Source organism: Culicoides brevitarsis, chromosome 2 (assembly GCF_036172545.1).
Source record: "Culicoides brevitarsis isolate CSIRO-B50_1 chromosome 2, AGI_CSIRO_Cbre_v1, whole genome shotgun sequence".
In the NCBI taxonomy this organism is placed as follows: Eukaryota; Metazoa; Arthropoda; class Insecta; order Diptera; family Ceratopogonidae; genus Culicoides; species Culicoides brevitarsis.
This window is the reverse complement of record NC_087086.1, coordinates 25,504,390-25,517,855: the sequence shown is the minus strand read 5'-3', so window position 1 is coordinate 25,517,855 and position 13,466 is coordinate 25,504,390. Positions and strand designations below refer to the sequence as shown.

The 13,466-nt window shown below is 30.0% G+C and overlaps 3 protein-coding genes across 4 annotated transcripts in view; 2 read left to right on the top strand and 1 right to left on the bottom strand.

Moving 5' to 3' along the window:
* Window positions 1–6,942, bottom strand: part of LOC134830307 (cytokine receptor-like) — a 30,986-nt gene extending 24,044 nt beyond the window's left edge. The window contains exons 1-2 of one of the 2 annotated variants that reach the window (XM_063843735.1): window positions 6,812–6,942; window positions 2,521–3,056 (exon numbers count right to left, since the gene is read on the bottom strand). In XM_063843735.1, the coding sequence (XP_063699805.1) occupies window positions 2,521–2,558 (38 nt within the window). In that variant the 5' untranslated portion in view covers window positions 2,559–3,056; window positions 6,812–6,942. Of the gene's footprint in view, window positions 1–2,520; window positions 3,057–4,031; window positions 4,314–6,811 lie in introns of those variants that run through there. The other variant, XM_063843737.1, reaches the window with a different exon arrangement.
* A 1,123-nt stretch (window positions 6,943–8,065) lies between these two features.
* On the top strand, window positions 8,066–9,242 carry LOC134830853 (cyclin-dependent kinase 1). Its single transcript, XM_063844452.1, has one exon. It carries the CDS (start codon window positions 8,226–8,228, stop codon window positions 9,120–9,122), a length of 897 nt encoding a protein of 298 aa, XP_063700522.1. The 5' UTR covers window positions 8,066–8,225; the 3' UTR covers window positions 9,123–9,242.
* A 1,777-nt stretch (window positions 9,243–11,019) lies between these two features.
* Window positions 11,020–13,071, top strand: LOC134829993 (queuosine 5'-phosphate N-glycosylase/hydrolase). Its single transcript, XM_063843321.1, has 3 exons — window positions 11,020–11,228; window positions 11,363–12,053; window positions 12,600–13,071. Exons 1-3 carry the CDS (start codon window positions 11,133–11,135, stop codon window positions 12,839–12,841), a joined length of 1,029 nt encoding a protein of 342 aa, XP_063699391.1. The 5' UTR covers window positions 11,020–11,132; the 3' UTR covers window positions 12,842–13,071.
* Window positions 13,072–13,466: the final 395 nt, after the last annotated feature.

The window sequence follows — 13,466 nt, the reverse complement described above, 5'->3', positions numbered from 1 at the left end:
ATATCATTACATGGGACAGAGTTTAACCTCTGGAGGAAAGAAAAAAAATGTCACAAGAAAAAAATTATTGCAATTGCAATTTTTTTTTCTATTTATGTTCAGTTGTCAAGCAATTGACATTGACAAGCAACTCCCTTTTGTTGCCGATATTTTTTTTTTTGCTTTTTTTTTTCTCTGATGTAACACTTTTCTGCTTCTCGTCTTCTCGTAACTGTTTTGTTTTCTCTTCTGCGAATCCGTATTTAATTTTATTTTTATCGATATGAAATTCCTTTTAAACGAAAATATTTTTATGTTCACCTCGTCGTTTATTTACTTTGCGCGCCACGTCGAACAAAAAGAAGATGAAGTAGAAAAAAGTTATGATGTGAATGAAAATTTCGTGGAAACGTCAGGTCTTGTGAATGAATTTCTCGATCGATCGATTCAATGTGAAAAATTAATTTAAATTTTCCGAGTAATTTTATTTGTTTGAGTGGGCATTAATTACATTTCAAAACTCCGAGAGCGATAGAAAACAAAAGCGCCATGTGATGCGCGCGGCCACATGTGCTTCTCATTAATTTAATTTATTTCACACCAGAGCTGGTTAAGAATGTCGAGTCGCGACGCATGAAAATATGCGCGCACAAGAAAAAGTGAAAAATTTATTAAAAATACCTAGAATTTTGTCCACATATAAAACAAAAATATTTTTGTTTCACATTTTCTCGTGAAAGTGCACCAGATGCACCGAGCTGCATGCAGTTCAATAAATTTTCCTCGTAAATGGAAACCATTCAATTTTCAACCGAAAGATAATTTATTTTAACACTTCACAATCGATTTCACGCCTTGTCTTGTCGTTTTGTGCTCTCTTTCATGTCGTCGTCGTCGTTGTGAAATGAAAAGAGCTTTAATGCGATTTCCCGAAAATTTGATCATATTTTTGTACGAGATTCGCGGAAAATTGTTCGTTCGTGGTAAGAAAGTATTAAAGGATTTCCAGTGAATTGTCTTTCGCTTTGGCGCGCAATGGTGTTGCTCGACAGATTTATTTTCAGTTTAATGACGGTGACAAATCAAGTGAAAAGTTTCGACGGAGTTACGGGTTTAATCCAAGGTTTTTGGCGTTTGTTAGAGGCGTTAGACAGTTTTGAATGGTTTCGAGGAAAATGACACGGGGATTTACAAGAATTTGACAAAAAAATTGATTAAAAATTTTAGAAAAAATTTTAAAATTTTCTTGTTTTGTTAAGAATTTTTTTAAATTATGAATTTTTCTCATTTTTTAATACAAAAAAATCATAAATTTAATTTTCTTTGTGGCAAAATTTTATAAAAATTAATTACAAAATATTTTTAAAAAATTTTTAAAATCGGTTGAAATTTTTAATTTTATTACTCTTTTTTAGTTTTTAATATTTTTTCACCAATTTTTAGTAAAAACTTTTAAATTTTAAATTTTTTAAATCAAGAATTTTAAAAGAGATTAAAAATTATTTTTCTGAAAAATTGTTTGAAATCAATAAACTTTAAAAAAAATAGTAATGACTTCAAAAATTAAAAAAAAAATAAAATTAACTCATGCTTCATTTTCTCTTGTTTCTAAAATTCTTGGATCTAAGATAAAACGTCTTAGGGGAAAAAATGGGAAGAATACTGAAATTTTAATCAAATTTTTAATTTTTAATTGAATTAAAATTAAATTTGATTAATAAATTTTAGTAAAAGATATTAATTTTTTTTTAATTTAAATTAATTAAATTTACTAAAAATAAATTTAATTTATCTCAAAAAAAAAAATAAAATAAATAAATAAAATAAAAATACTAAAAAATTGGCATGAACGATCATCAACGATTTATTAAAAATTTTTATATAATTTAAAAAATATATTTTTATTGATCTTTTTTTAGAATATTTCTGATAATCGCATTAACAATGTAAAAATTTATTCACTTTATTAATTTAACAACAAAATTTTTTTCTGTGAGAATTATTTTCTAGGAAAACATAAAACCTTTTAAACGTCACCGGTCAAAAGAAATTATCAATACGTGATCAATAAATGCAATTTTCCGAATCAAAACAATTACTCGTGCAAAATCAATACTAAACCCAATTTCTATAGAATCACTTAATGGCTGGAATTGCCATTATTACATTTACAAGTGTCAACCACAAAACAAATGTGGCATCATTGTAAAAGTGAGTTTGAAGTGATTGAAGTGATAATGAATGGAAAGCAACACTTAATTACTAATTACTCGTAAAATAAATTGCCCAAGGCGTCGCCTTATCAAACTAGCATCGTTTATCAATTTCCTTGAAAACCATTTATTTGCATCAATCAGATCAATTTTCACATCTTTTGTAGCCAAGTGCGTTAAAAGGATGTGTCAATCACTGACAATAATAAAAAAAAAAGAGAAATTTCCTAGAAAAATTTCTAACTAAATATCTTATCATTTTTCTAATGAATTTTGTTTGGCCGCTGATAACATTTTTTTTAAATAAAAATTTAAAATTTGTACTTACGTGTGATAGAATTGGAATTGTGATGAGAAGGATGCCATGCTGCTGATTTTTTTTAGTCGTTATTGAATTAAAAATAGGAGTAATAATAATAATAAAAATGTAAAAAAAAACTACTGATCAGTCTTGCGGGGAGGTCTTAACTGCTACTGTTGGTTGAGGTTACTGCGCTGCTGTTCACTTTGCTATTGAAATTTAATAATGCAGTAAATTATGCATTTATTTCAGTTATTTTTCTTGCGCGTTTTTATCTCTTATCACGATCACTTCTTTTTTTTATTTTTAATTTATCAAACACATTTTCTTATCAACATTAATTGATGTTTAGCATCGCACTTCACTTTGTTTCTATTCATCGTGCTCTGTTTTCTTCGATATTTTTTTTTTATAAAATAATATATTTCGAAAATATTCTTAGCTTTAGGTCTCAACAACTTTTAATACAGTAATTGCTGTAATAATCTCATTTACAATCATTATATTTAATCACAGTGCATCTTTGCTCTCTTAGCAGCTATGGATGTATAATATGAATTTTCCTGCAAAAATAAAAAAAAGATTAAAATAAGAAGAAATCGATAAATAAATGATAATTGATACACAAACACATAATGCGTATGTGACGTGCAAAAAAATCAACATAAATGGTTATGTTATGTGCAAATCGTTACTTTTCTCTTGAGCTACCTCTCTTGCGCTCGCCTTGTGGTAAAAAGATAATAAATATTTTAATGATTAAATGATCTTCTTCTTCTTCGTTTTTTTTTTCTATTTAGGCCGAAGCAATTATTAAAAATTTTTCTTGATTTTTTTTTATTTTTTAAATTTTTTTTTATTTTTTAAATCTCAAAATTGAGGTTTTGGTAAAAAAATAATTTAAAAAAAAAATTAAAAACTTATTTTTTTTTCAAAAAATTTGATCATTAAAAATTTAATTCAAAAATATAAAAATTTTAGGGATAGTAAAAAATAAAATGTTAATAAAATTAAGAATTTAATTTGATTTTAAAAAAATAATTTAAAAAATATTAAAATTAATTTTTTTTAATTATTTTAAAATATTTGTCCAAGAAAAAAAATTAAATGTATGAATTAAAATTATTAAAAAATTCAATTCAATAAAAAATTAAATTTAAAATTAAAATTAAATGAAAAAATTATTTGATTTTATTTTTTTTTAATTAATTAATTAAAAAAATTAATAAAATTAAAATTTTATTAAAAAAAAATTAAAAATTGAAAAAAAAAATCTATTGAATTTTATTTTCAATTAAATTCAAATTTTAATTTTAAAATCATAATAAAAACTATTAATTCTGACTTAAAAAATTGTAACTTTGTAATGTGAAACATTTTTCTTTTTTGAATGCACCTTTTGTTGCACACTTTGCACACAGCTGTTTGCCTCACGGAATGGCATTACGTGGAAACCAATTCCAATTCCGGCAAAAAAGTACAATTTTTATGTCAGACCATTTTTTGTTGTTGTTGTTGTAATTTTTTCTTAAACTGACCTGTCACTCAAATATGTGGAAAATCTTTCCTCTTCACGTCTTCGAACAAAAAAACAAAAACGAATTGATACGACAAAAATAAAACACGTCTTTACCGTTCGATGTTCAAACAAATAGTAATGCAGAATGATTTATTTAGAAGCTTTTATAATAATAATCTTTTCATGTTTGTATATTTGGAATGAATGACGCTTGTCCAAGTTCACATGCTGATACATTTTTTTTTTCTTCTCTCTCTCTTTCTCTCTATATGTTGTTATTAAATATATTTTAAAAAGGAAAAAAAAATAATGGAAAAGAAGAAATTGCACTGAATTGTAAAAATAAAACAACACGTCGTCGTATAGAATTTCTCAACGTGCGCTTCGGTGCATGCATTGTATTAAGTGACAAGTGTGGCGTTCGTAAGAATCGGAAGGAGAATGTTCGTGTTAAGAGAATGTTCACATATGTGAAATGTATTTTATTGCAATTTTATGGAATCCGCTGTTCCAGTGATCAAGAATGTTTCTAGAGATGGAAAGGTCTTGGATCTCGTGACTTGTTGTTACTTTGTTGTGGAAGTTATTGTGCTAAGTTTTATGAATAGTCAATTGATGACGTCTGAAACCGTTAAAAAGTCACAAGGAATTGAGATTTACGAGAAATTTGTTATAAAATTAATTGATTAATTGAAATATGAGATTTTTTTAGGTCATAAATTTGGATTTTATTGAAAAATTGCAATTCTTAGAGCCTTAGAATATATTTTTAATATACAAAATGTTTGATAAGAGCAATTTTTTTTTAAATTATGTGAATTTTTTGCCTGAATTGAAATCATCCGGTATTGTTTATGAATAATACTTTTTAAAAATAATTTTAAAGGACCAAGCTTTTCCTAATTTTTTGAAAAATTAATAAAAAAATAATTTATTCCAAATTTTTCAACTTTTTCCATAAAACTGGATAAAAAAATTAAATAAATTTTTTTAGATCTAAAAATTAATTAAAAAATTAACGTTTATTAAACGAGGCAAAAAAAATAACATCAAAAACTACAGTTTTTAGGAGTTTTCTTTTGATTTCAAAAGTTTTTGTTTCGAATTTGTTTTTTATCATAGGATTTCTTCTTCAGAAATATTTATACAAAATTACTAAAAATGTTATTTGAAAATTTTTTGATAGTTTTTTAATTTTTCGAATAATTTCAAATTAACTTTATTAAATAAATTAATTAAAAAATTAAATTAAATTACGTAAAAACCAACAAAAATGTATATTAAATTGTTAAAAATTTTATAAAAAAAATATTTTAAATTGAAAAGTATCCTAAAATCTATTTTCTTTTAATTTTGCAAAAACAAAAAAAAAACTTGGACCAGAAATTTAAAATAATTTAGCAATAATTATTGGCTTAAATATGATAAAATAATAATCAAAAATTAATTTTAATTTTTTAAACCAAAATTGAATGATAAAAATTATTTCTTCTTCAAAATAATTTTCCCCTGTTACTAAGTTACAATTTCCAAACAAGGAAGACGTCAAGATGTGTCAGAAACTCATCTCCGTAAATAAACATTATTGAATCCCATCACATTCCAATCAAACTTTAAACCAAATCTCATAAAGTTACACGAGTTATTGTTGGAATTTCAATAATATCCGCATGATTTCTTGTGAATTTTATCACTAATTCCCCATAAGTTGTTGACAGACATCGAGAAATTTAAATTAACTTCCTCAAATCATGGAAATTTAGTTCTTGGAAAATTGGCGTCCAGACTTGTGGCGACCAAATTCGTCCAAACAAACAAACAAGTTAACGCCTCGTTTCGTCCTTTATTTTTTTGTGAGAATTCCTTTAATTGAATTTTTTCTTTTAAAACACCTCCTCTGTTTTTTTTTTATTTTGAATCAAAAATTGATTCCCGTCGTTTTCATTTTCAAGGAAAGTTCGACGAGGAGTTAATTGATAAAAATGTCGTAACGTAGGTGTTTGTCGATGGAAAAAAATAGCAGAATAAACTGCATGTAAAAGCCATAAAAATAAATTGTGGTAAAATTCAAAAGAAAAGTAACAACAACAACAAACACAAAATTTAAATTAATATTAATGTGTATGCACGTATGTTGTGTGGCTTGAGCGATCGAAAGAGTTCCTGGAAATTGTTTTGAACTGTTTTTTTTTTGCCTTCTTTCTACATGTCTTTCTTTCCCTCTCTGTGTGCATTAATTCGAACGTAACATGAAGAAGTTGCTTTTTTTTCGCAATTACAGGCTGCGCGTTCTGTGGCTCAGCATGCACTCACGATTTTTCTGGAATACAATGCCCAGACCTTCCTCCATCGAATATCGATTGTGACGCAACCTGTTTGCTAATCCGTGCTCCGTGCTGCGTGCATCTACGGCACACGTCACACACATGTCGGGAGATTCATCAGGTAATTTTTGGCTAGAAAAAACAGCGTACACGGCACTTTGTATAGCCGCTACACGGTACGTGATGTTGTTTTGATTCTCGGAATTACAAACACACACTACGCAGATACACTGCTGATGTTTAGAGATAACTTTAAAAACTTTCTCATTAATTATTTACTCCGAATTACTTGGTGAATTTGGGGATTCACTGCCATTTTGGCACAATATTCGCGGCAGTTCGGGGAAATTTTGCAGCAAAAAGACGACACAGAGAGCGAGAGAATGGCCAAGGCAATGGCAATTGTTACGTAGAAACCAAATCAGTTTCCAGGAAAAACTTTTAGCTCGCCATCAGTTTTGATGTGGGTTTTCACCTTTTTACGCGTCGTTCTGCGACTCTATTCGATTCCACTACAAAAGACACTTGTTTGAATCACTGTAATTGCACATTTTTACACTATTTAAACTAGAATTTTGGCTTAGATTGTGGACACAACAATTTTACTTCTCAAATAATTTCTGATATTTGGCTTCGAAAATTGCCGTCTGTTGATTCAACCAAATTTCCTTCATGTTGATTCGAATACTTTGTTTTCTGAGACGAATGAAAATGATCATCCCATGGCACAAATGAGTTTTTTTGACCAATTCGAAATTGTGCATTGGCAATAGGCGCTATCCATAAGAGTAGGGACTCCCTCCCCTTAATTTACGATGCAATTTTTTATTTTAACGAGATCCGAAGAAATAATATTAAAAAAAATCAAATGTTATTCTAATGGAAAATATTATTTTTTTTTAGAAGTGTCATAAGAAGCAGCATTCGAATTTAATTCCATCAATTTTGTTAATCATCAATTCCTCTTATTTCGCTTTTCCTTGTTGAATGCTTAAGACTTCTATGATGAACTTCTCAACCCGTATCTTGTCCTCTATGTGGAGAGCTCCTTTTTTAGGCGGTCAATAAAATGTCGTGGCTTTTTAGCTTTGCGAACTTTGTATTGTACCTTCTATATAATTTCCATCATATGCTTGATTCATCCATATCTTTTTTGAGTCGAATTGGCTGTGTAGTCTTGGTAATTCATTGAATGCATGGAATCTGCTGCAAAACAATCAATAATGCTGTTATTAAACTCTGTGTTATATTACGTATTCAAACTTAAAATCATCGTCTTCGTATAAATCAGGGTTCCACTGTTGTAAGACTATTGAGGAATCTACTTAGTATCATTATCGTAGGAATAATAAACTGCGTTTTTAATAATTTTATTTGCTATAATTGCAGAAGATGCATAAAATCTCCTTCTGTATCATATTTAAGTCCAGATATTTAGTGATGCAGGATCTTTTAGGAGTTTAGCAAAATGTTGAGATCTTTAATTATATAATTTAGGGATTTAACAGAGGCTCTTTGTAACTCAGTTGAGGAAATCAGATAAGCAATTCGTAACATTGACGTCAAATTATGCTATTTATTTACTAGCTTATCCCTTCAATGAAATTCGTCTTAAATTTACCTGATCCCAACACCCCTAAACTTTCACCGCCGTAAATGGATGACGCCTTGGGTAATTTTTGTTGAAAAATCCATTGATTAGCCTCACTCAAATGACTTCGCGCAATATTAAACCACAAACTGTCGATCGCTAATTAACGACTTTCTGTGAAGAGAAATAAAAATTAAAGAATTAACGCTGAAATCTAGTTAAATTGTGCCTAAAACCCGTAAAAAACTTGTGTTGAACGTGTGTGAGAGGTGTTGATTGTCGGGACACGTGTGAAAATATGGAAGACTTTCAAAAAATTGAGAAAATCGGCGAAGGCACGTATGGTGTCGTCTACAAAGCACGGAACAAACAAACCGGTCAAGTTGTGGCCATGAAGAAAATCCGTCTCGAATCCGAGGATGAAGGCATTCCATCGACAGCCATCCGTGAAATTTCGTTGCTAAAGGAACTGAAGCATCCCAACATCGTTTGCTTGGAAGATGTAATTATGGAGGAAAGTCGTCTTTACCTCATCTTTGAATTCCTCTCGATGGACTTGAAGAAATACATGGACTCGTTGCCTGCCGACACATTTATGGATAAAGAGCTCGTACGCAGTTACTTGTATCAAATCACAGCAGCGATGCTCTTTTGTCATCGTCGTCGTGTCCTGCATCGCGACTTGAAACCCCAAAATTTGCTCATCAACAAGGAAGGTGTCATCAAAGTTGCTGATTTCGGTCTTGGACGTTCCTTTGGCATTCCCGTGCGCAATTACACACACGAAATTGTCACATTGTGGTATCGCGCGCCCGAAGTTTTGCTCGGAAGTCAACGGTATTCGTGTCCCGTGGATGTTTGGTCTCTCGGATGTATCTTTGCGGAAATGGCAACTCGCAAACCCTTGTTCCAGGGTGACTCGGAAATTGATCAGTTATTCCGGATGTTCCGTATTCTCCGAACACCCACAGAAGATATTTGGCCAGGCGTGACTTCGTTGCCGGACTACAAACCTACATTCCCGTGTTGGAACACAAATCAATTGGAAAATTCCGTGAAGAATCTTAATGAGGATGGACTGGATTTGTTGCAAAAGACTTTGGTGTACGATCCGGTGCACAGAATTTCAGCCAAGGATATGTTGGAACATCGATACTTCGATGGATTCGATAAAAAACTTGTACCGACTGCATAAAAAATGTAATTTTGAAAGAGGCGACTTTCATTAAATGAATTGTAAGAAACTCATCAATCTTGTGCATAATTAAGTTCTCTCTAGCTATGTCTCTGTATATGATATCACAAAAATATATAAGCTTTTTCATAAAAAAAATTAGAGTTTTGTTTTTTTTTAAAGATTTCTCAAAAGCAAAAAAAAAAAAATTGGAAACTTTTGATGGCTCAAAATAAGTGAAAAAAGTGATAATCTTTTACAAATAATAAAAATTGCATAGAAAGAAAAATTTCAAGAAGAATATGGAAAAGGTCTTTGAAGCGAGTTTATGAAACATTTTCTTCTAATTATCATGAAATTTGCCTCCAAGAATATTTAACGTACATTCTATCATTTTTTCCCTCTTCCTGTAAGCTTGATATTTTTATACTCCTCAACTTCATATACCCTGTAAACGAAAAATAGTATTTTTAAGTACTATTCTCACATACTAGAATAATTAATTTTCCACGTTCTTTTAAAATTGAGACATGAACTATTAAACCAAAAAAAAGGACTTTTTAAGTAGATTAAATTTAAAACTGGTTCTTTGGACTTAAAAATTTGTAAAAATTTTTTTTTTTATCTTTGCTTTTAAAAAAAATTTTTTTTGTTTAAAATATGCTTGAAATAATTTTTCTTAAAACTCTTTCGAAAAATCTTTTTTTTTTTATAATTTTTTTTCATGAAATTTTAAAATAAGAAAATGCTAGCCCTGTAAATCAACTAACGGCAAAAATAATTTCAAATGTTTAATTCTCTCTGTAAATATTTCACAGCCTTTTGGCTAAAAATTTAGAAGTCGAAATTCTTTTAAAAAAAAAAGCTTGGTTTTGCTTTTTTTTACACTTAGGTATTTTTCTTTTTTTGTTTTTCACTGATTGTTGCTTTTTTATTTAATTCGTCTTCGAAAAGTTCGTATTTTACCTCGTTGTTTGTTTCGTCCATGCAGAAACCTTATCCTCATTCTTTATTAAACATTTTTTTTATTTCTTTAGAATCTGTTCTCACTATGCTCTTTGCAATGTTAGTTAAAATTTCACGTTTTCTTTTGTTGAACAACAAGGTCTTCGTGCGGCTAACAAGCAAAACTAAGCACGCGTTCACTATCTCGCAAATTAAATTTTGCACTTGGTTTTCTTCTAAATTATTGAAATCATCAATTTCGGCTAATATCCAAGGGCCGATGTGGTATTGTTCAAAGAAAGGTCTTAAATTGACAGGGTAAAAAAAAGGATTACCAGAGAGCGGAATTTGATTTAATCCGTTAGTTGGAGGTTGAGGATTCGGGATGTGAAAATTGGCTTGGGGAATGGATTGAGAAGCTTGTGCTGTGGATTGTGGTGCTTGATGGGAATCAAATATTGTTGAAAAAAAAATCAGGAATGAGGCCCACTTTGGGCCTGAGAGCCCTAGTCACAGAGTATAACTGCGCGAGTTTTTTATAACTTAATTTTTTAAACCCCTCATCTGGTTCTTTTAATTGCTTTTTTGAGATAAAGTTCACAATTTTTTTAAATTCAGTTTTTTCTTTGCAAAATCCGAGTTATTCTATAAACCTGACGTTTGTTCGAGATTATGAATTAAATTAATATTAAATTAAGTGGATTATGAACTTCTTGTATTCATCAGACCTTCAGCGTAGGAGCCTTCCAATACTGAAAAAAAATTAAAAAAAATAATACAAGTATACAAAGACAGGATTTTTAAATTGTAAACCGGAAGATTTTCATCGTAATATTGACGATTTTTCAGTTTTGAAAAACTAAGATTACTGATCAGTTCAAACTACTTAAGAGGGATATTTTTTCAAAGGGTATTCTACATTTCCATGCACCTCCGAAAATTCCGGCATCAAAGACGTAACTCTGAAACAAGTTCATATGACATAGAGCTCTTATGAATTCCGGTAGCATTATTTGTTTGTAAAGTGCTTCGAGGCCAATTTATTCCAACCAAAATCCACCTCAGACAAGCAGTATTCCCACAAAAATGAGACTTTTACCGAAGGAGGCCGGCGCCTACATCACCAAACACGCAAAATGGCTGAAAATCAACGAGACTGGCGTGGACAAAATCGTCGACGAGGTACGTAAATTTCATCGCACATGACAACCACCGCTGTGTGTCGTCTGCCTGCCTGCCTTCGTTGCGTCTCATATCTTATCGCGCAACCACCGCACCACTAATCTTTATAACACACAATTTCGTCATAATTCCAGGTGTTAAAAGGCATTTTGGACAAGAGCATTTGCATCGACAGATTTTCGCAGAACGGTTATCATCCGAATCCGGCAAAGGATGGTGCCCAATTTGCGGTCAACTGGATTTTTGTGTGTGATACGTTGAATTTTTGCTTCTGGACGCCCGAAGATGCCGTCAAGTGGCGCGTTGAGAACGAAACGGGATACTTTGCGTGCTGCACTGCGTTAAATCGTGCCTTAAAGGAGGGCTTTGACATCACAAACGCCAAATATTATGCAGAGATCACCGAAGATGATGTGCGAAAGATTTTCCGTGGCGATGACGGGGTCACAGAAATTCCGTTGTTGCAGGAACGGGTCAAGTGTTTGCATGAAGTGGGCAAAATTTTGCTCGAAAAGTACGATGGAACGTTCGTGAACTGCATCAAGAAGGCCGGAAAGTCAGCAAAAGAGTTGCTCAACTTGATTGTGAAGGAATTTCCGTGTTTCCGTGACGAAGCCACCTACAATGGTTTGAAAGTTGCCATTTACAAACGTGCACAAATTCTGGTTGGAGACATTTGGGCATGTTTCAAGGGCGAAGGTTATGGTGAATTGACTGACGTTAATGACTCGATCACCATGTTCGCCGATTATCGCGTTCCACAAGTTTTGGTTTATTTTGGTGCCTTAGAATACAGTCGCACTCTCATGGATATTTTGGACTCAAGTAAGCTAAAATTAAATTAAAATTAAAAAATTATTAAATTTGAAAAAAAAATTAAATAATTTAATTTAATTAAATTAAAATTTAATTAAAATTAAATTAAATTTAAATTAAAATTAAAATTAAATTAAAATTAAATTAAAATTAAATTTAAATTTAAATTTAAATTTAAATTTAAATTTAAATTTAAATTTAAATTTAAATTTAAAATTTAAATTAAAATTAAAATCAAATTTAAATTAAATTAAAATTAAATTAAAATTAAATTAAAATTAAATTAAAATTAAATTAAAATTAAATTAAAATTAAATTAAAATTAAATTAAAATTAAATTAAAATTAAATTAAAATTAAATTAAAATTAAATTAAAATTAAAATTAAATTAAAATTAAATTAAAATTAAATTAAAATTAAATTAAAATTAAATTAAAATTAAATTAAATTAAATTAAAATTAAATTAAAATTAAATTAAAATTAAAATTAAAATTAAAAAAAAAATTAAATTCAAATTAATTAAATTAATTTAAAAATTAAATTATTTTTTTCAGACATTTTGATTCCAAACGGTTCGGAGTACGAAGTGGAAATTCGTGGTGCCTCGATTCACATCACAGAACTGATCAAAGAACGTTTACTTGCTCGCATTGCCAAAGAACATCCAGAGTTGTCGACGAAATTCGTCAATTCCATTCTCCTGGATCACTTTTTGTGGGACTACAGACGTCAACACAACGCCGCCTTGGAAGAGCGCAACATTCCATTCCACAAGACAATCAGCGTTTACTACTAAGACTGAACGACCACGAGACGGCGTCAAAGCGGGTTTTTGGAGCAGCATACATCACGTACCTTGGAATCGATATTTTTCAAGATTTTTGGGAAATTTTTGTTCCTTATTATTTTTTTTTCTAGTTCTTCTACCTCAACGATCCCTTTTCACTAAAATAACTTTGTATATTTTGACGTCAAAATATTTAACAAGAAAAAGGTTAAAATAAAGCATTTTAACGATAATGAAAATGGAAACGACTGGTTTTTAGTACTTTCATTCATAACTTCCGATATTTACTACAAAATAAATATTTTTCTTCTCATTCTCTTTCTCTCGCTCAAAAATGCATGAAGTGTAAATATTTTATTGGAGCAGGTCGTGTTTACTCCCGTCTTTGGTTTCATTGTCGTCGGACCCTTTGTTTTATATTTTTTTTTCTAAATTTGATTGAATTGATAATTGAGAGTAAAGTGAATAAAAAAATAATGGGCATGTCCCCTAGCCCCATCACGAAGATGTATAATTTATGGATGAGCCTTTCGTGTCTACGCGATTGTGTAGTAAATCTAAAATACACTTCAAGTGTTGACGACCACACTTACAAAATTCTCTTTGATAGTTGGCAGGTCCGGGTAAGTGGTTT